Genomic DNA, 23,877 nt, shown 5'->3' with positions numbered 1-23,877 from the left:
ACCACAATCTTATTATCAAGCATCTTTGGATCCTAACTAGGTAAATGCTATGAATGAAGAAATTGAAGCTTTGTATAGGAATAATACTTGGGAAATTTGTGATTTACATGCTGATAGAAAACCCATTGGTTGTAAGTGGGTGTATAAAATAAAGTATAAATCTAATGGTGAAATAGAGAGATTTAAGGCAAGGCTTGTAGCCAAGGGATATAACCAAAGAGAAGGTATAGATTTTGATGAAACTTTGTCACCTGTTGTGTCACACCCCCAAACCAAGGATGGCGGAAACGTCCGGGGGTGGAGGACTTCATGTATAGTATCACAACAACGAGTATAATAGTGCTCAAAGTAAATACAACCATCATAAATATAATTGAAAAGGTTACACCATGGAATAAGTTTACATGTTTCAAAATCAATTACATTATGATGACAAAATGAAACGTTTGATGATTTATCGTCCCATCCTCAAATTGCTGTTGGTTTTCCTGTTTCACTGATTTCCTGAGAATACAAGTAGTTTTGAAAAAAGTGTCACAATTAAGTTGGTGAGTTCATAAGAGTTTTGTTTGAGAAAGAAACCGTTTTCCTTGTAAAAGCGACAAAGTATATTTCCAGAAAATTCAATATTTTCTTTATTAAGTTAAATGAATGCTTCTATGTTATGCGATAATGAACCCTAGAAAGACCCATAGATTCCTTCTAAAATCGCCCAGTGTATATAAGTTATATAAAATTTAAGTTAAATAAACCGTCGAATATAATGGGTCTGCCCTAGGTCCACAACCAAACAAGGAACAGGAAGTAAGGCGGGCCCACCAATTCTAAGTCGATTATGACTAGATTCTTATATAACTCTAGCATATACACTTAGCAATTATAGCTGAAGTCTAACAATTCTAGATGAAATATAATTTTAACAGAGATATGATTCCAAAGAAAATCCTATATTTTCCTTATAAAAGTTATGTGGTCCTAAATCCCAGGACCGAAAGTAAACAAGTATTTTCCATACTTAAAGATATAAAAGTGGTTTTAAATCGACATAAAACTCTTTTTGATTTGGAAATATTTTCTTTATTAAGTGAAATGAATGCTTCTATGTTATGCGATAATGAACCCTATAAAGACATGTAGGTTCCTTCTATAATTACCCAACGTATATAAGTTATATAAAATTTAAGTTAAATAAACCGTTGAATATAATGGGTCTGCCCTAGGTCCACAACCAAACAAGGAACAGGAGATAAGGCGGGCCCACCAATTCTAAGTCGATTGTGACTAGATTCTTATATAACCCTAGCATATACACTTAGCACTTATAGCTGAAGCCTAACAATTCTAACGATGTGTAGTTTTAATATCATAAAACCCTTTTTGTGTGAACCTGGTACTTTGTATTTGTACCCCTTTTTGTGTGAACCTGATACTTTGTATTTGTACCCCTTTTGGTGTGAATCCGGTACTTTGTACTTGTACCCCTTTTTGTGTGAACCTGATACTTTGTATTTGTACCCCTTTTTGTGTGAACCTGGTACTTTGTATTTGTACCCCGTTAATGAAAATCCTTTGTAATGAGTTTGAAATGTAAATGAAACATAACCTATACCTATTATAGTTTATCAAAATGTTGTAATGTATATGCAACCTAACTATACCTATTATAGTTCCAGCATGTTTGTTTGTGATGTATAAAGACTCTTTTCTATGTAAGTCGAATGTATAGCAAAAATATAACTATGTTTATCATGCCTTATTTTTGTACTAATGGTAATAATGGAGGATTCTTACAATTCAGTGAGTATTTTCTGTTATATAATTATACCACAACAAGAAACACATGTAAAATATGAAATCTTCAAAGATTAACACTTTGCTCAACAAGTTACAAAGTGTGATGAAAGTTATAAGCTGTTATCTAGATTTTTACCTTTCTACACTGTTTTAGAAAAATCATAGAAAAATCATACGAAGTCGAAAACTGATTCCGTAAATTCTGAGAGTTCAAAAAATGTGTCTAGTTTATTCATAATGTTTATTATGATTTTTAGAAGTCTTTAACTTGTGCTAAAATGTTCATATTCACAGACTGGTCCGAATTCGTTTCTGAAATGATAGGCAGTTTTGTAAAAATCACCATAAATCGTAGAAAAATCGTATGGCGATGTGCAAGTAGTCATTTTAAAGGTATGAACCTGAAATATTTTCATATTAAACAGTTTTGAAAGATATTAAGTTTAAGGTAGTCAAAACAGTCCGTGAATAAGACTCATCGTTTCTGATGAAAGCTGTTGTTTGAGTTTAGTTAAGTTTTTGGTGTTTTAACTTGTATTCCCCCCCTTAAAACTTAAGAAAAACATGAAAAGATAGGGGTATGAACTCACCTTGTGTGTTCTTAGTGGATGGATGTTGAAGAAAAGAAGTGTTCTACTCAAGAACACTAAGAAGATGCCTTGAAGATTTCGAGAATCTAACACAATTATGATGGAGTTTGTTGTAAGAAAAACTATGATTGGAGTAGAAGGAAGTGAGATAATTATATGGAGGATGAATATACTTACCAAAAGTGGAAGAAAAGCTTGGAAGAAGGCCCTTGAATCTCGAATTTTAGTGAGAGAATAGAGAGAGAAAATGTGTTTGATCTTTGGTGGAAGAATGAGAAAATGAGAGAGAGTGTTAGGAGAGAGGATAGATTTCAGCCTTAGACAAGGAATGGGGTTGGGAAATGATGGGAAAAGGACGATGAATGACCAGGTATGGTGGGGGGGGGGTGTGGGCTGGTCATGGAGTGGGTGTGAGTGGTTGCTTGTGTCATAAACTAAAGTAAAGTCAACACTCCACCTCAAGTACTTCACCCACTCTTCTTGGATAAGATTTGCACTCAAAAAACGTGATTATTCATGAAGTATGGGGTTTTATATGTTAAAACATGATTTTGGGTGAAAATCCCACGTTAAAATTATATAAAACGGGCCTAAAATGAAGTCGTAGTAAAAAACCGGGTGAAAAATGCATTACAGCGAGGCTTCTCGGATTGGGCCGGAGGTTCGGTCCCTGATGCTGCTGGGCCCGAAGGCGAAGTGGAGCGAAATAGCCCGAAGGCGAAGATAGGAAGCGAAAGCGAACTTCGGGTTCGGGTCATCAGGCTTCGGTTCGGAAGCTTCGGGTTTGGTTCGCAGGGTTTCGGCTCTTCAGCAGTTCGGTCCCTATAGGGACCTTTGGTTCTAAGCACCTTCGGTCCAAGAGGGTTCGCTTCCTAAAGGGAGGCTTCGGTCCATTAAGGCTATTTTTCAAGAATTCTTCTCGTTTTGCGCCGTTTTTCACCAAGTTAAGTGTCGGGATGCCCGAAATGATTATAAAAAGTTAAAGGAACTTTTGGGAGAGATTTGGGAGAGATTTCACACACTTGGAGAGATTTGGGAGAGATTTGAGAGAGATCTCGTTTGTGACCTTTTTAAGTGTTTAGCTTTGTAACGCAAGGTTTGTACATCTCGTTAAGTCTTGTTATGATTGTTATATGCCCCCGAGGGTTAAGGAAAAATGTTTTATCGAGTAGTTTCATCAGTTGCCCTGATTAGGGTTTAGATTTTCCGAACACGTGAAAACTCTAAGTGATACTTTGTATTAAGATTGCGAGTAGTTCAATAAGGAACATAATGGAAACCCTAATGTACAAGGGTTAGATGAGTTGACCGGTTTGACTTGTTGACTTTAGTTGACTTTGACTTGGCAAAAAATTGACGGTTGTCACATGTTGCAAAAATGGTTTCTATCAGAGCTGTTATTTCTCTTGCAATTAATTTTGATTGGAATTTGTTTCAACTAGATATAAATAATGCTTTTCTTTATGGTGAGTTGGATGAGGATGTTTATATGACATTACCACTTGGTTACAATGATAAAATTAATAATAACAAAGTTTGTAAATTACTGAAATCATTATATGGGCTAAAGCAGGCTCCCAGGAAGTGGAATGAAAAAAGTATGTGGTTTTTTACTTGAATTTGGATTTGTTCAAAGTATGAATGATTTTTCATTGTTTGTAAAAACTTCTAATGGTAATATTGTTATATTACTTGTATATGTTGATGACATAATTTTGAGTGGTAATTGTGATGAAGAAATCAATAAAGTCAAAAGTTTTTTAAAGTCCAAATTTGTAATCAAAGATTTGGGAAAATTGAAATATTTCTTGGGAATTGAAGTTATAGATATAAATAAAGGTGTTTGTTTATGTCAGAGGAAATACTGTATGGAATTATTACATGAGTTTGGCATGTTGAGTTGTAAACTAGTGAAGACTCCTTTAGACTGTAATGTTGTAGTTAGAGGAGAAGGAATTGATGTTAATGATATATTGGTTCAGAATGTTGTTCTTTATCAAAAGTTGGTTGGAAAACTCATTTATTTGACCATTACTCGTCCATATATTTCATATGCTGTTCAGGTATTGAGTCAATTTATGCATTCTCCAAGAAAGTCTCATTTTAATGTTGCTATAAGATTACTTAGATATTTGAAGTTAAATCCTGGAAGGGGTTTTTCTATTACAAAAAGAAATCTAAATTTGAAAAATTTTGTTGATGCCGATTGGGCTAAGTGTTTAGTATCTAGAAGATCAGTTACATGGTATGTTGTTTTTCTTGGAAATGCTATTATATCCTGGAAAAGTAAGAAACAAGAAACAGTTTCTCGATCCTCTACTGAATCGGAATATAGAGCACTTGGTGTTATTTCTTGTGAAATTATGTGGATTTTAAAAATACTGTTTGATGTAGGGTTAAAAGATTTAACTCCTGTTTCCATTTTCTGTGACAATGAGTCAGCAATAAAACTTGTACATAATCCAGTGTTTCATGAGAAAACAAAACATTTTGATGTTGATACTCATTTTATAAGAGATAGGGTATCAAAAGGTGTTATTGAAGTTCATAAGGTGAGTTCAGATTTTAATCTGGTAGACATTTTTACTAAACCTTTGGGAGTTGCTCAGCATGAATGGATTTGTAAATGTTTAGGTCTTATTGATCCTTTTCAGAGTAAGTGTTGAACTTATTTGAATTATAAGTTTGCGGAGGGGTGTTGAAATTATAAGAAGTTAATGTTACAAACTTATAATTCATTATATCCTTTTGAGTATCATTTTAATTATTGTTTGTTCATTTATTTTATATATAGCTTGTGTTTATTATGATTTTGTGCAGAAGGGTATATCTTGTACAAGTTGTGAAAGTATTGGACTGGAATGATGATATAGTGAAGTTATGAAACACGCGGGTCATATCCGATCCGTATTGATAATCAGTGGCCTGATTGACTAGTCAGATGTATATATTGGTTGCGTATGTGAGAGTTGTAGAATATACGAGTCTATCTTCTTCCTGATCATTTCATCTTTATCTGATCATTAGGGTTCTAGTTCTTATGTTTATTTTGTTCTTATTCATATTATTCGTAAGAGTGTAGATTAGGTGAGTGACTTTGTAGTGAGGTTATTCTGTAATGAGAAGAGAGATATGTAGTGAGGTTTTGTTATGTAAGTATTCTTGAAAACCTTCTGGTTCTTAATAAATAAGAACTGTTGATGTTGTGATTTCTTGTGTTCAAGTTTCTTTTGACACATATTGGTGATGTCTACTTGAACCAGCCAAATTTTTATTGAGATTGGATTAATGACATTAATGATTCATATAAGTATTTAAACTCATAATTTTATTGGACAATTCAGATTACACTATATGGTTTGACTATTTGGATTTTGAGATTGGTTTTGATTAAAACTGAATTATTATTTATTTTTTTAAAACCTAATTATTATTTTTTTGGATTGGTTCTGGTTACAAAAATAAGAACCAAATAACTTCATATTTATATATTTATAGTTTATTTTTTCATTTTAGTATATATCTTGAATTATATATTAATTTATCATAGCTCTTTTTTATCATATTACTAGGTCTAGCCTAAATAAAAAGCCTTAAGCCCTTCACCTATTCACAAAGATTAACTTGTTTATGGATTTAAACTAAAAATTGAAACTTATGAATGCTAAAAATATAAAGTTGATTATCTCCATCATTGCTATTCAACGTGATCATATAATATAATAATTTAAACAACTTTTTAATTTTGTTCATATTTAATCATCTAATTTTTTTTGCTTGATATATTCCTTAGTTATTTGAAATTGTTCAATTTTACATTTTACCTAATGGTTATCAAATTAATATATTTAAACAAACATCCTTACATGCACAAAAGAGCATCGGAGTTATCACTTACAATCTTCTCTTTTCATAAGATCTGAAGGTCATTTTGATTAATTCAAATGACCTTTATGAATCATGCCACATGAATTATATTCACATTACAATTTTTTAATCTAACACAATCAAAATTGATTGCCTGATTCCAAATTCTTTAAATTAAAAATTCTCCAATTTAATTAAATTAAATTATCCTTCCTATAATCTATTGAAGACCTCCCAAGTCATAATATTTGGGATCAGATCTCAAAATGTCCAACTTAGAGACCCAAAATCTCATCGACTCATCTAACCATTCTTCAGCCACCACCGTCACCGCCTTCCAGCATCACCCACAACCACCACCATCCACCACCTCAAAGTTACTCCGCCCAATAACATCACTCATACTCCAACCATTACAATGGCTAAAAATGTTATCTTCAGAACTCAACCCATCATTCATCCTCGGAATCTTCCTCGTTTATGGCCTCAGCCAAGGCTTCTCAGCCTCCTTCTTCAAAGTTGTCACCGACTACTACTGGAAAGACGTCCAGAAAGTACAACCCTCGAAGGTACAAGTCTTCATAGGATTGTACCATATTCCATGGGTCATGAAGCCCATATGGGGTCTCATGACCGATGTCTTTCCGGTGATGGGGTACAAGAGACGGCCATACTTCATTGTGGCGGGAGTGGTAGGGGTCGTGGCAGCAACCATGGTGGCACACGGTGGTGCGAGGGTGGGAGTAGGTGCGGCGTTGTGGTGTTTGATAGCGATTGCAGGGGGAATGGCGATGGCGGATGTGACCATAGATGCTTGCATAGCGAGAAATAGTATAGAGATGAAGGCATTGGCTCCGGATATGCAGAGCCTCTGTGGGGTGTGCTCGTCGGTCGGTGCCCTCGTTGGTTACTCCACCAGTGGCTTCTTTGTTCATCATCTTGGCCCTCAGGTTATCATCTGGCCCTCAGGTTAGGTTGGTTTCTATAATGGAAAAAAAAAGTTAACCAAAAAAAAAAATCATTTTAATGTACAATTTTTATATTATTACATATCGATAGTATATATTTCTCTTAACTTTTTAATATTATTACAAACTTTAGTGAAAATATAACTTTTTGATAGTTTCCAAGTGTGTTTTACTTTATTTTGTTTATCAAATTATGAAACACGTGATATGATAGTAACATTAATTTTAGTTCAAAGTTACATTTTTATTTTATTATAGTTTTGTTAAAACTTAAAAGACAGCGGCCATGCTTTGGATTTATACTAAATATATACGCATATAAATATTTCCATTGAACGTAATAAATAATTCAACAAGTGTGAGCTGTTGAATAATATAAAATTCCAAATGAAGTTTGACGAAATGCTACTGCATTTTTATTTCACTTAAAAACACGGTACTTTATTTTGCATATAGTTTAATAAAATATTTAATTGATAATTAAAAACATAAAAAAGTTAGTCATAGGACAAAACTTATAAATTTTGATCAAAACTTATTGGATGTACATGTATACATAAAAAAAGATCAATTGATCATTAATATCATGATTTTTTACAGTGATTGTTAATTAAAAAAATATATATATCAAAAACTAGATCTTTAATTCAGATGTAACTTTTAATGAAATTTTACACGGAACAAAAATACTAACATATGGTTTATTTGTAATCGTGTAAAGATTGCTTTAGGACTTCTGGCAATTCCAGCAGCATCACAGATATTTTTGGGATTTGTGATCTATGAAAAGAAGACATTTAATGAGACTTCTGCAAATAAAAAACAGGTTAGAGTTTGAGAATCTTCACATATTTTTTCATACTATATACTATGTAGATATCGTAATAGTTTATTTAATCGGGTGAATATTGTGAATTTAAGTCTACTGAAAGAGCTTTTTGTTTCACACAGGCAATAATAGAGAATTTAGGAGGAGCACTAAAAGGCATGTATGAAACCATACAGTTCCCACAAGTCTGGAAGCCATCTCTTTACATGTACCTTTCCTTGGCTCTTAGTTTTAGTACACACGAAGGCCAGTTTTATTGGTACACTGACCCTAAAGCTGGCCCTGCATTCTCTCAGGTACTCTCTTTTAAATTTTATTACATCATCATTACACAAACATAATTTTTTTTTTTTTTCTAATTTGAATGCAGGAATTGGTTGGAATGGTACATGCAATTGGAGCATTGGCTTCTATTGTTGGAGTTTTGATCTATCACAAGCTCCTCAAAGACTACTCATTTCGAAACCTACTCTTTTTTGCTCAATTAGTATACGGCCTCTCAGGGATGCTTGACCTCATGTTCATCTTACGGTGGAACCTTGCTATTGGGCTTCCCGACTACCTATTTGTGGTCTTGGAAGAATGTGTTTCCCGGATAGTGAGCAGAGTCAGATGGATGCCAATGATCGTATTGAGCACAACTTTATGCCCAATAGGTATCGAGGGCACCTTTTTTGCATTGTTAATGAGCATTGATAGCCTCGGTTCATTGTCTTCCAAATGGGGAGGCGCGGTAATTCTCCATGTGTTTCATGTCACGAGAACCGACTTTGCAAACCTATGGCTCGTGATTCTTATTAGAAACTTTCTGAGGATTGCAACATTGAGTTTCATATTTCTTGTCCCAAATACTGACCGTTTAGAGCCGGGAAGCAAAAGTACAGATATAGAAACTAATGGTGACAATCTACAATTACTGCCCCTAAAGGAAAGAGACGAAGTTTGATTGTATATTTAGAAGTCATGGAAGAGTTTTAGGCTCTGTAACTTCGTTGTTATATGAATAAAATTATTATAGCTTATAGGTATTAATAGTATACTTTGTGATTGACTTGCCAACAAAGTTAATTGATTATAAGATGAGTACCATAGATAATAAGCAGCGGACTTGTAGAAAATAATTTTTCCCTATGCTTTAAAATATTACATTTTAGAACTCTATAAAATATAAATAATATAAATGATTATATATAGAGAAAAATTGTTATATACAAATCAGTTCTTTAAATAATAACCTTTCATAATACAAACTATGCTTAATTACAAGTCAATTTCGTCATTTATTTTAACTTCTAATTAAACCATCATATAAATAACGAATACTAAACTAGTTTATTTATTATTTTAGTTTCTAGTAAAGCCATTATATAAATGATGAATACTAAACTAGTCCATTTATTATTTTAGTTTTTAATTAAATCATCATATAAATTAGAAAAGATTCCCCGACGTTGCCGGGGTCGGAAGGTATTGCTTTGTAAAGTAAAGTAGCATGTTGGTTGCTTTTTGTCCGTTAATGTGAGGGTAATTTGGTCTTTTCAGGTAGTAGAGACTGAATTTGTCACCATGGGTAAACCATATGGACCATTTATGTAATTTTGGCGGTGGTGGTGGTGGTGGTGATGGCAGATGGTGGGTGGGTTTATGGTATTGAGTGAGTATTTTCTAATAAATAAAACATTAATTTAAAACCAAAAAGAGAATGTTAAATCTGGTAAACCACAGGGACCAATCGTGTAATTTTGTCTAACAATAATAATAATAATGATGAGAGACCATTTCTGCCAAAAGACTAAATACTAATAATATGTAATAAAAGGCGAGGGTTATGAAAAATTCAAACCAACGTGAAATGGTTGTTTGTGAACAAAAGCATAAAGATGAAGGGTCAATGTTGTAAGTTGGAAGACAAAATTGACAAAAAGGTGTCACTTTAAAACTTTTCATAACTTTAATATATATATATATATATATATATATATATATATATATATATATATATATATATAATAATGACGAATAATAAACTAGTCTTTTTATTATTTTAGTTTCTAATTTAACTATCATAGATGAACAATAAACTAGTCTCTCTATTTATTATTCATTGACAATTTACACATAGACTATACTTTCTATGCAACTCAATATATAAGCTTATATAACATCTAGATTGTAAATAAATTGTTATGTTAATAAACATATTTCCAACACTTAGGTGGGATACAACATGGGCTATCGTCATGGGGGCGTTGAGGGGGAGGGGGGGCAAAGTGGGCAGCTGCGTAGGACCCAATTTATTATATATATATATATATATATATATATATATATATATTATATATAGAGAGATAGGTTCATTTGTTTAAACTAATTATTGTGTTATTGTATGGACAAATGTGAACCAATTATTCTTAAAGGGTATTAATGTAATCTTACAATATTATTCATATTTTCCCAGTTAATTAAATTTTGATTGATATCAATCAAATTCCTAAATATCAGGCTATTAAATATGCATTTTATCAACGAATATAACATATATATATATATATATATATATATATATATATATATATATATATATATCTATCGTATACCTTTTAATCTATTGCAAATTAATAGTTCATCATCTTCAGAGCATTTTTCTTATTCTGATATTTCGTTAATGGAGGTATGTTGTTCATGGAAGTTTTTTTTATAGTGTTGAAGTATCGTTTATCATATGCATATAAATTTTTTTATATTCATAGTTCAGAATAATCATTAATCAGATTCATATCATATTTGTTCTTTATGATATTTCAATAATGAAATTCATTTTTTGAATTTTATTGTTGTGTTTTTCAAAACAAAGATAATATTGATAACAATAAGAAGGACTTTTTTGATAACAATGATCGGAATGTCAATCAATGCCAAGTACATAAAGATCGGAAGAAAATAAGAAGATGTGGGATTTGTTTTGGTGTTGGTCATGACAGGAGGAACTGTCCTCAAGCAAGGGTCAACAGAGAGTAGATGTTTACTTCGTCAACATATTTTATGATCTGAATAATGTTTTCAATTTAGTCTTATCGGATTTTATGGAGGTTTATTTCAGTATAATAATGATATGGATTCATGAATTATAGGGGTTTCTCCTTGTAAGTTTATGTTTTCATTCAATTAATATTAATAGTTTTCATTTTGAGTTTGATTAAAATTCCATAATTTTCTTATTTATCATATGACTACAGAGATGTTGTTGTAAATGTATTGTTGTTCTAATATTTCTGGATAAAACAGTTCTTCGTAAATTGTGTTATACTTAATGTTATATGTACACATTCTGTTAGAATGTTTGATATAAAATTCATAATAAAATTATTCGTACAGAACAAACAAAAACACAATTCTTATTATCAAAAGTAGTAGAGTGTAACTGTTGATTACAATATACATAAAAAACAAAAACACAATGCTTATTATTGTTAAAGAATAATAGGCATCTAAATTCGTTTTACCTATTGATTAATCAAAGATTCCGTTAGAATTCTTTGGATCAAATTCTACCAGAAGACTAATTTGTATTACAATATATAGATCAAACATGAGCAAAATAAATTTACTGTTATTATTATCACATATATTTTTACAGAATAAGATTGTGGTATCATGATATCGTGGTATAAGTATGTCTATGTTAAGTTGTACGAGAATATACAGAACAAATGTGTGAAAAATAAATTTATTATAGATCTTGTTTGAAATTTTCACACAGAATAACACTTTTTTGATATTAATTGATTTCTTAGTATACGCGTTTATGCCATAACAAACCAGAAATCATTTGTAAATTCAATAAAAAATAATTTTTTTTTAAAGTTTGCCGAATTAATTTATTAAAAGTCTAATTTAAAACGCAGGATGTGTTGAAGTCATATCTATGCAATTTATTATATTTAGAATTTGAATATGTCAAATATTTACAATATCATGATGAATAATACGATTTTGTGTTGATTATTATCCTTACAATCTTTCTAAAAATTTTAAAAAACCAAATATTTGATAACAATGAATACAGATATCACACATTTTTAGTTACATATCAATTACACGGTTTCTTCTTTTTTAATATATACTGAATTGGCTCAAAGTTTGTAATATTGAATTTATTTTGCTTTCCCCAATCAACTGGTGTTCAATCGTGCTGTTACTTATCTTATGGATGATACAATATCAGCCGGTGACGATCATATTCATGATCAACATGAATATCCTAATGAGTATGAAGATTTCGGGTTACGGGATCATGATTCTTTACATAATGTCGACTTTCAATTATCTGAGAGTAGCAATCTAAATTTAGGTGAATTTACTTTATGAGTTTTTTATATTTGTTAATTTGTATAATAATAATGTTGAAATTTTATATTGTTTTTTGTGATATGGCGTAACTTGCACTTGCAAAGATGAGGATCCATTAGAACACATTCAAGATCACATATATGACAATTCCGAATATCATTTCGGTGATTCTAGTAATCATAACCCAAGTGATGTATTTTAAGTATTTTTTTCGTTTTTATATATATTTACGTATTCATTACACATGCTCTTATTAAAAGATGCAGAAAAGGAATTCGAGTTCAATGATAATGAGACAGATTATACTATAGACGATGATAACATTGATTTTCAGAAAGGTTACTATATGAAAAAAAAAAGTTTAATAAACTATATTAATTCTTTGCCACTTTTTAAAATTTTCTTTTATGCAGAACAATCTCATGTTACACATGATTATGTTTCTCCTGGTGGATCATCGTATTGGATTCCTGTTGTTTCAGACAACATCAAACCTAAAATCAATTCAATTTTTGATTCATATACAGCAACATTATAAATGTATTACAATTATGCATCATTAGCAGGCTTTGATGTCAGGCTTGGACCATTTAGAACAACCGAATCCGGCATTACCACACAACGACATTTGCTATGCAATCGGGAAGGTAAACCAACAACCGCTAAAGTGGATACTTTGGACCCTCAACATAATAAGATTCAGAGAAGGAAAGACTCATTTAGGTGCGAATGCAAAGCGAAAATTGTTGTTATTCTAGTACATGGTACTAATAAATATAATGTCGCTGAATTTGTCGAACAACATAATCATAAGTTGTTTGGTAAGGACAATATGTTTTTGTCTCGTACAAAGAGGAAACTTGATTATTCACAGGAGATCTTTATTCATAACTTGTCAAAGCAAAATATTGGTGCCTCAAGAGCACATAGATTGTATTCCGGACTTCAGGGTGGTTCTGACATTCGAGGTGGGTTGGTTTCTGATTTCAAGAACAGTACGAGAAATCTCAATTCTTACATAGGTGCCAGGGATGCAAAATTCCTTGTAGTGAAGATGCTGGAAAGGAAAAAAAATATCCCAAGTTTTTCTTTCGATTTCAGAGTTGTTGAGAAAAAATTGAATTCAATTTTTTGGGCTGACGAAACTGCAAAGTACAACTACAATGCTTTTGGAGACGTTGTTTCTCTGGATGCCACATTCAGCATGAATAAGTATTTTTAAATTTTGCAATGTTTTCACATAATTTTTCTTGCTTCCAATAACGCTTACCAAGTTTTATATTTTTAAACAGATATGATATGGTTTTCGTACCTTTCACTGGGGTAGATAATCATAAGAAATGTGTGACTTTTGGTGCTGGACTTTTGAGTAGAGAAGATGCTAGTTCTCACTCCTGGCTGCTTAGAGCATTTTTGAAAGCATTCAAAAAACAACCTATGCTTGTTCTTACAGATCAAGATCCGCCTTTAAACAAGGCTGTTAATGAAGTATTTCCAATGTCAGCACATAGGTTTTGTATATGGCATATTACAAAAAAACTTCCAAACAAGGTGAATATTTCTTTTATATTCATCCAAAACTCACTATGTTTACCTTGTTAGCACATATTGTTCAATCAGAAATTAACTATTTCAGAACAAAATCTATGCCACAACTACAATTCAAAACCGACTTCTTGTTTGAATTTAAGATACATTCTGTTAGAATTTTAATAGAAATTCCGTTAGAATTTATAGTTTACAACATTCATACCCTTCATTCCTTGTGCAGCACAATTATATATTTTATACTAACATATATATATATATATATATATATATATATATATATATATATATATATATATATATATATATATATATATATATATATATATATTCAGATAACATCACAACTAGCCACAAACTCAGCCTTTCGCAAGCGTTTTCACTCTATAATTTGGAAGTCTAAGCTGGAACCACATGGTTTTGAAAAGGAATGGAAATCATGTTTAAATGAGTTTAACATTTCAAATAACAAGTGGTTGCAAGAGATGTATGGGTTGCGTAGACGTTGGGTACCTGCATTTTTCAAGGACATACCGATGTCTGGTCTTATGAGAACTACATCATTGTCGGAAGGTCAAAATTGGTCGTTTCAGAACAATACCCTTACTGGTTCTTATCTTTTAATGTTTATGATGACATTTGAGGGTGTTATGGAACGACAAAGGCGTAATCAAGTTGTCAACGACTTTAACACTGCTACAACAATTCCTAGATTCATCACATCTAGTCCAATTGAACCACATGCTACAAAGGTTTACACTCGTAAATTTTTTTATCAGGTGCAGAAAGAGATATCAGATTCTGATAACACTTGTTTCCAAATGAGTGTTACTTCTAATAATGGTGTTGACACTATTATTGTTTTGGAGAAGCAAAAGAACATAACAACAAGGCAACCATCAAGTCCTGTTGTTGATGACAAACTTGAGGAATACCATTACGATCGTCTTACAGAGGATACCCAATACATCGTACGTTATCACTTTAACAATGCATAATTATTTTTTTTAATCACACAACAATACTTTATTACTGAAACTCATATTTTATCATACATATTCCAGGTTACACACTCAACAATAGATGGTTCATACAAATGTACCTGCATGCATTTTGAACATGTCGGTATTTTGTGTAGGCACATATTTTGTGTTTTTAAGTACTATAGTATTGAACAGATTCCTGAAGAATACATTATGAGACGGTGGCGTCGGGATGTTGTTCCAACAGAGTTGCTTAAAAGGCGTTTTTCTAATTCTTTACTAGACTCTAACTCTGACATGACGGCTATTGAAATTTTTTCAAACGTAGATCGTTGTGTTTCATTTTTAAGCCATGATGCATCGAAGTTAAAGTCATACCTTGAAGAGTTGAATAAGCTGAAGAAAAAATTTGTAGATGACTGTCCAGCCCCTGAGATGCCATCCAGAGAATCATTCTGCAACCAGATTATAGGCGTAGAATTAACTAATGATGCTCCCGATATTGACAATCCATCAGATATTCGTAATAAGGGAACTGGCAGTCGTGGTAAGAGATTAAAATCAAAAAAAGAAATGTTGGAAAAAGTTTGTTCGAAGCCTAAGCGAAAGTGTGCTTTATGTAAACAGATGGCTAACCATGATAAACGAAATTGTCCTCTTAAAAAACGTGTCAAAGTAGTATGCTTTATATGTAGTTTTTCTTTTAATATTATATCACAGTAAAACTTTTTTGTTTCATCTTTATTTATTTTAATGCTTACAAATTTCATAGTCTTTAATAAAATTGTCATATATTGTAATACACTTTTGCATAATTTGTAACAATTCTTATCTACCATTAATGACTATCCTAACTTGTAACAACATAATCTTCATACATTCTACCACGATTAATGTGTATCCTATCTGAAATATAACATTGAAACAAACATGGAAAATCATAATGTTCATACATTTACCACTTGTAAAACAGCACATATATTCTATCAGAATATATTATACACATAATATTATTGAAAAACAAAACTTACATGTGCATTACAAACCATCTTTCAACAACTTATTTTGTTACACTTTACCAATTGTATAATAAGTTATTATATTCTTCTTCTTATAACATAAGTTATGATTCTATTAGAATTGATTTTCTTCTCATAGAATTCTTCCAGAAGGCTAATAAGTATAATGTAGACACATACACAGACAATTCTAACATTTCTTACAATTAATCTATTAGAATTTTAATTCTTGAGATCAAATTCTACCAGAATGCTAATAAGTATAGTGTAGAAACATACACAGACAATTCTAACTATTCTTACACATGATTATTTTGTATCCTATCAAACACTTAACATTGAAACAAACATGGAAAATCATAATCTTCATACACTCTACAACTTGTAATCAAGAAGAAACATTCTATCAGAATGTCATGTAAATATACTTAACACCATTAATGTCTACACTAACTTGTACCAACTACCACAACAAATGCATATCATAATTACATTCTTTAATAACAAAACTTACCTGTACATTACAAACCATCTTTCAACACATTGCATATTTTCATAACTTTCATATCCATTTACACATTCCAACATCAATCAAATACTAATGATTTCCAAAAAAAAAAAACTACTAGAACAAACACCATTCAAATTCAACAATTTCTCAAAAACAAACAATTCTAGAACATAATAAAACACATCAACATTTTCCCCAAGCAAAATACTTAGACCAAAACAAACCATGTTATCAAAAGTCTTACACCATAAACCATCCTACCATGATAAATTCTTACCCTAAAACACACAATACTAGACCAAAATAAAACAACATAACAAGTTCCCTAAATAAAAAACATAGACTTAAACCAAACATACTACCAAAAGTCTTTCAACACCAACCATCATAACATCATAAAATGCCCATCTTAAAATCGACGCCTTCCACGTTTCTGCTTCTCCCTGATTTCCTTCACTTCATTCGTCATAGCCAATATCTGCAATGGATCGAGCCTCTCATACGCTTCTGCATCTTTCTCCAACATACTTTTATGTTTCTTGTACTCTGATTTCATAAGCTTTGCCATGTATTTGATTCGTGGACTATTTAATGCAAGTAAATCACTCTATTTTTTTCCTGTAAAACCGCAATCCCAACGCCCTTCATTTTCCCCCATATATGACTCCATATGCCTCATAGGATATACTCCACAGTCTGATCCTTCTTTCTCTACTTTCCATGTCATTTTCATGACACGAGCTTTAATCTTGTTGAAAGCTGTTGACTTTTGGTAATTCTCTGTTTTTAAATAGTTTCCAAGCAACTTTTTCTGCGATACAATACAATCATTTTACAATTCAATCATAAACTCATGTATTTTAAATCTTTCAAAAAATAAAGCTTCAACATACCACATGAACGGGTTTTATTCCATATATTTCCTCAACAGAACCATTTCGGGTCACATGGTCTATAATGTAGTATGTTGGAACCCTTAGATCAAAGCATATCAGATAATATTTGCTTTTATCAACTATTGGGAAGAAAACCTGTTACAAAACACATAGTAGTCCAATAAGATAGGTTTGTATGTTAGGGTTGTAATTGATAAAAAACAATGTTTAATTAAATCACCAGTCCAATATCCTTCAACTTTTCCTGTTTTGGTAGACTTTTAAGGTGTAGTTTCAACATCGAATCAAATAATTTTTGAGTTCTTTCAGGTAACAATGATCCACCCAGTATCTTGTCTGCCTATACACATTAATAAACCAATCAATAAAACACATATTATTGGACTGGAACTAAATTTAATTTAAAAACTTACCAAAAAATTTGTGTCAAAGAAAACTCTAGAAACTGATCCTACATCCCTTAGTTCCTCCATTCTGTTGAGTAATGATAACCAACAGTCAATGATTATCGCATGAATAAACGTGTTGCTTTTAAAATGATATGCGAATCCTTGATGCAACACATGCCCGCTCCCGATGTTCCATATTTCTTCCCTGCTCGACAATTATAAAGTAATCAATGTTATAACACCACATTTTAAAAGCAAACCACTAAATTGTATTATTTAACTTACCCGAAAGAACCCCTTTCTAAACTTTCGTATTTCTGAAAGACCCAAACTTTCATACTTGACAATATAGTTACTCCAAAACATGCTATTTGCATATTCATAAAAACAATATTTTACATTGATAAAGTGGTTACAAACTACTGGATACAAACCGACTATTACAAAGTGTTATATATTACATAACTACCCAGGATATTGTAATTTATACAAACCTAAACTGAAGTACAAAAGTACAATTACAAACTATTCTAAATCTTCGAACAGTATACGATCATACTGATTACATATCTCCTGTAATTGTTAAACATTAATAGGGTAAGCGGAGACGCTTAGTGAGTTCAATAATAGATACAATATAACGTTATGCCATATATATACTTCAATATGGCAGAAGCAAAGAGAAACAAGGAACAACAAAGGTATATGTGAATCATGTGATAAACTTTTCATATCAATCAATGACTTGATTCAAAGATATACAATCAATGAGACATAACAATTTCCATACTTGATATACATCAATAAAGCTTCGGCCCAAATGGCACAGAAGACATACAACTTCGGATTAACATTTTGGTAGATTTCAGGCTTATAGCCCTGTCTAACCATTTGCCAATGCCATAGAATAGAAGTCATTCTCTTACGGAGACATGCTCTACATGGCCAGAGGCTACGTACCAGTACCAATGTGAATCTAAGTCCTTTCACTGATCACATGGTCAAAGGTATTACTTTTGCTATAAAAATAGCGAATAAAATAACACGGGAAAAATAACCCGGAATAATAATACTAAAAAGCACATAGCACATATAACACATAACATACAATTGTTCCTATATATTGAACTCACCTTGAATTAACCGGGGGTCAAAATAGTAATTTGGGCAGCACTTCGTTCCTATAAATAGCTTTCGTCGTTGTAAACCGGGAGATTTATTGAAAAATAGGCCTTGAGAGGATAGAGCTTCAAACCGAAACGATAAATTTCTCGGGCACTTCGGGACGTATTCTGGGCTTTAAAAATAATACCGGGGCTTCGGGGGATATGGAAATAGTCTAAATATGGAAAGTGGGGCCAAAAATGGCAATTTCTTGAATTTAGTCGGAAGGTCTCGCAGGCATCCCTTTTATAGGGTGGAATCCGAAGTCGGCCAAGAAGGGAGTCAGCAGCGAAGGCAGGTGGCAGCGAGGGAGAGAGACACGCAGCTGGTGCGAGGCGTCTTACGAGGCGTCTTAGACGTCGCCTAGGACGCCAAAAGGCGCGTCGGATGCCTAATGGACCTCAGCTTCGGACTAATCAGCGACGGGCACGAGTGGACACGGGTCGGATTCGCGAGGAGAGTGGCGTGGCTAGTACTATTCATGCGAGTTTATCCGAAATTCTCGGATTTTGAGCCAAATTCTTCCGAAATTCATAACTTTCGCATATGAATTCCGTTTTTGACGTTCTTTATATGCACGCGTAGCTAAAATTATGCTCTACAACTTTCGTTTAGACTTCGTCGGCTAATTTTGATTTTAATTTTAATATTATTATTTTTAACAGATCGGGACAGGAAAATCCGTTAAAAATTCATAACTTCTTCATCCGACATCCGTTTTCGTCAGACTTTTTACCGTTATACTACAAATGACGAGACCTTCAATTCTCATTTAGGTTGTGTTGGCTAAATATCTTTCGATCTAAAATTCAAGTTTTTAGCTGTCTACTGCTATTCCGAAATTTAGAAAAATCATAACTTCCTCATACGAAGTCAGATTTTGGCGTTCTTTTTATCGAACTTCTCGGTTTAACGAATACTACGAATTTCATTTAGATCACTAAGGCTAAAAAGTAGTTTATCAAAAACTCACTTTTTACGTCATTCGGCGCCGTGCCGGTTTTGTCGCGGATCTTCGATTGGTCATAACTTCTTCGTTATAACTCGAATTTCGACGAGGTTTTCGCCTATAAGTTTCTAACGAGATTATCTACAACTTTCAATAATAAAATTCTACTTATTTCAAATTTTATATTTTCACTATTTGGCTTTTAATTGGAATCTCATAAGACTTCCAATATTTTCTGAGTGATTCTAAACATAGTTTTACTTCATTTCTAGTAAAAACAATCTGTTAGAATTCAATACTCAAATTCACATAGTATTTCACAATATTATTTATTATAAAACACGATTTCAAAACGTGTATGTTACAAATACCTCCTCCTTTTGAGGATTTCGTCCCCGAAATTACATTGATTAAAACAAATGGGGATATTTTGCTTTTATCTCATTCTTATTTTCCCAAGTATAATTTGGGCCTCGATGGTGTTTCCACTTGACAAGCACCAATTTTACTTCATATGGTGGCATTTTGATTGAAGCGTGGTAACTGTTATTATATGAAAATTCGACAAGAGGCAAGTATTTGTCCCAGTTACCACCAAACTCCAAGACACATGCACGAAGCATATCTTCTACTGTTTGGATTGTTCTCTCCGTCTGACCATCTGTCTGGGGATGATAAGCTGTGCTGAGGGCAACTCGAGATCCTAATTCACGTTGCATACTCACCCAAAAGTGAGAAGTGAAGCGAGTATCGCGATCGGAAACGATTTTTAGCGACACACCATGTCTTGCAACAATTTCATCCAAGTATACTTGTGCATATTTCTCCATTGGAGCCGTTTCACGCATGGCGAGAAAATGTGCACTCTTAGTCAGGCGGTCAACGATTACCCAAATGCTATCATGCTGTCTAGCAGTCTTTGGCAATTTGGTAATAAAATCCATGGACAGCTCTTCTCATTTCCATACAGGAACACTAAGACTTTCTGGGGTTCCGTATGGTTTTTGGTGCTCTATTTTAACTTGTAAACATACTAAGCATTCCTGTACATATCTTGCAATGTCTCTCTTTAGTCCAGGCCACCAATATAATCAGCTCTTACATCATAGTACATTTTACTTGTACCAGGATGTATTGATAGCTTAGACTTATGAGCTTCATCTAAAATCTTCTGTCTTAATCCACCAATCTTTGGAATCCATAGCCGGTTCTTAAATACCTTTAATCCTCGTGGATCATCAAGTAAAACATCAACATAATGTACCATCCCTTCCTTCTTCACATTTTCTGGCTTTAAGGCCTCAACTTGCCACTTCTCTAGTTCATCTAGGATAGTGAACTTCACCGTAGTGTGAGTAATAGTATAACACATATTATTTCGATAAACCTTCCTGCTAAGTGCATCGGCAACCACATTGGCCTTTCCAGGATGGTACATGATTTCGCAGTCATAGTCTTTGATCAGCTCCATGGCTCGTTGTTGTCTCATATTCAGAGTTTGCTGACTGAATATATACTTGAGACTCTTGTGGTCGGTAAAAAGTTGGCATTTTGTACCAAAAAGGTAATGCCTCCAAAGTTTCAAGGCAAATACCACGGCAGCGAGTTCGAGATCATGGGTGAGATAATTCTTTTCATAATCTTTCAGTTGTCTTGAGGCATAGGCTATCACTTTACCACGTTGCATCAACACACAACCGAGTCCCAACCCAGAAGCATCGCTATATATAGAGAAATCATTATCACCTTTTGGAAGCGATAAGATTGGAGCATGAGTCAAAAGATCTTTTAAAGCCGAGAAAGCTTTTTCTTGGGCTTCACCCCATTCGAACTTTGCTTCCTTTCGAGTAAGACTAGTGAGAGGTACAAATGTACGAGAAAAGTCTTTAATGAATCTCCGGTAATAACCCGCAAGACCCATGAAACTACGAATTTCGGAAGCATTGCGAGGCGCTTTCCAATTCTGAATGGCTTCGATTTTGGTAGGATCTACAGATACACCGTCACCAGAAATAACATGGCCGAGAAATTGAACTTGGCGAAGCCAAAATTCACATTTCGAGAATTTAGCATAAAGTTTCTCCTTTCGAAGAAGTTCTAATATTTCACGAATATGAACGGCATGATCAGCTTCAGACTTGGAATAGATTAGAATATCGTCAATGAATACGATGACAGATTTATCGAGCATTGGGCGGCATACCCGATTCATCATATCCATGAATACGACAGGAGCATTTGTCAGACCGAATGGCATGACAAGGAATTCAAAATGCCCATAACGAGTACGGAAAGCAGTCTTCGGTACATCCTGCTCTTGTACTTTCAACTGATGATAGCCAGATCTCAAATCAATCTTTGAGAAATAGCTAACACCCTGAAGTTGATCGAATAAATCATCAATGCGAGGTAGTGGGTACTTGTTCTTGATAGTCACCTTATTCAGCTCACGATAATCAATGCACATTCGTATCGACCCGTCCTTCTTCTTGACAAACAATACCGGAGCACCCCAGGGTGAGGTACTCGGTCGAATAAAACCTTTGTCAAGTAATTCTTGCAGTTGGATCATCATTTCCTTCATTTCAGCTGGCGCAAGACGATAAGGAGTCTTCGCAATTGGAGCAGCACCAGGCACAAGGTCGATTCGGAATTCTACTTGCCTGTCCGGAGGAAGTCCAGGCAATTCATCAGGGAAAACATCAGGATATTCGTTAACAACGGGAACATCATTCACAGTTTTATTCTCCTCTCTTGAGATATCAACTGTATAGGCTAGATAGATAGGGCAACCCTTCGATATAAATTTACGAGCTTTGAGGAAAGAAATTATTTTTAAGATCCTTTGTTCACCGTAGACATAAATAGGATCTTCCCCTTCAATAGGAATGTGTACCATCTTTTCGTAACACAAGAGCTCTGCGTGGTTCTTTGACAACCAATCCATGCCGAGAATAATATCAAAGTTGGGTAAGGAGATAAGGATTAGGTTAGCAAGAAAATTATAGCCTTCTATTTCTATGACACAATCCCTATAGATTTTATCAGCAAGTAATGATATACTTCCTGCAGTATCTACGTGAAATGGTTGCGTGAGTGCATAGCAAGTAGTTTGAAAAGAATGCGCAAATTTAGAAGACACAAAAGAATCTGAGGCACCAGAATCAAATAAGATGTGAGCAGGTCTGGAGTTGACAAGAAATGTACCCGTCACAACATTCGAGTCCTCGCTTGCCTCCTCTGTGGTAATCTGAAATGCACGACCCTTAGCTTTTGGCACCTCCTCCTTTTTGGTTGGAGTACCCTTTGATTGTTGAACAGGAGCTTGGTTTCTCGCTGGTTGTTGAACAGAAGCTTGACTTCCCGTCACTTGGCTGGTAAGAGTAGGGCAGAAACGCTTCTTATGGCCAGTAATACCATATGCATAGCAAGTCACATCCTTCCTTGGGCAAGCTGGCTTTATATGACCAGTTTCTCCACATCCATAACAGATAATGGATTCCTTGTCTATTTTGCATTGGCCCGGATGATTCCTTCCAAAAACGCGACATGAAGGCGATTGAATAGAAAAAGATTGTGACCTGCCGCGGCCACGAAAAGCACTCTGAGACTGTGCTTGCTTGCTAGGATCATTTCGAACAGATTGAGCTGGTGGAATAGTGGAAACAGGAGCAGTTCTTTCCGTACGTGGATGCTTTGGAACCGTAAGAGTGGCACCACGCATCTCTAAGTCATGCTCACGCCTTCGAGCATACTCAACAGCTTTATCAAACGACAGAACATCCCGATTGGCTACAAAATCATGGATTTCATGTCGTAGTCCTTCTAAGAATAACTGAATTTTCTCATCTTTAGTTGGAATATACTTTGCAGCAAATCGTGCTTTTTGATTGAACTGAGTTTCATACTCATTCACAGTCATTCCTCCCTGTTTAAGCTCGAGGAATTCCTTCTCCAATCTTCTCCTCATATCTAGAGGACAATACTTCTCTAGCACATGAGTTTTGAACAACTCCCAGG

The 23,877-nt window shown here is 33.6% G+C and overlaps 2 protein-coding genes across 2 annotated transcripts; both read left to right on the top strand.

The window, feature by feature from the left end:
* The first annotated feature begins 6,479 nt into the window (after positions 1-6,479).
* LOC145165711 (Major facilitator superfamily protein) lies at positions 6,480-9,076 on the top strand. The gene is made up of 4 exons (XM_079084527.1): positions 6,480-7,201; positions 7,941-8,045; positions 8,171-8,344; positions 8,419-9,076. The coding sequence occupies exons 1-4, from the start codon at positions 6,518-6,520 to the stop codon at positions 8,992-8,994; spliced, it is 1,539 nt and encodes a 512-aa protein (XP_078940653.1). The 5' UTR covers positions 6,480-6,517; the 3' UTR covers positions 8,995-9,076.
* Positions 9,077-12,936: 3,860 nt separating this feature from the next.
* Positions 12,937-15,652, top strand: LOC145163526 (protein FAR1-RELATED SEQUENCE 5-like). The gene is made up of 4 exons (XM_079082363.1): positions 12,937-13,610; positions 13,691-13,949; positions 14,282-14,917; positions 15,011-15,652. Exons 1-4 carry the CDS (start codon positions 12,937-12,939, stop codon positions 15,650-15,652), a joined length of 2,211 nt encoding a protein of 736 aa, XP_078938489.1.
* The last annotated feature ends 8,225 nt before the right edge of the window (positions 15,653-23,877 follow it).

Source organism: Lactuca virosa, chromosome 3 (assembly GCF_052849685.1).
Source record: "Lactuca virosa cultivar CGN04683 chromosome 3, Lactuca_virosa_CGN04683_v6, whole genome shotgun sequence".
In the NCBI taxonomy this organism is placed as follows: Eukaryota; Viridiplantae; Streptophyta; class Magnoliopsida; order Asterales; family Asteraceae; genus Lactuca; species Lactuca virosa.
The sequence above is the reverse complement of the archived record's forward strand: the minus strand, read 5'-3'. Positions and strand labels throughout refer to the sequence as shown.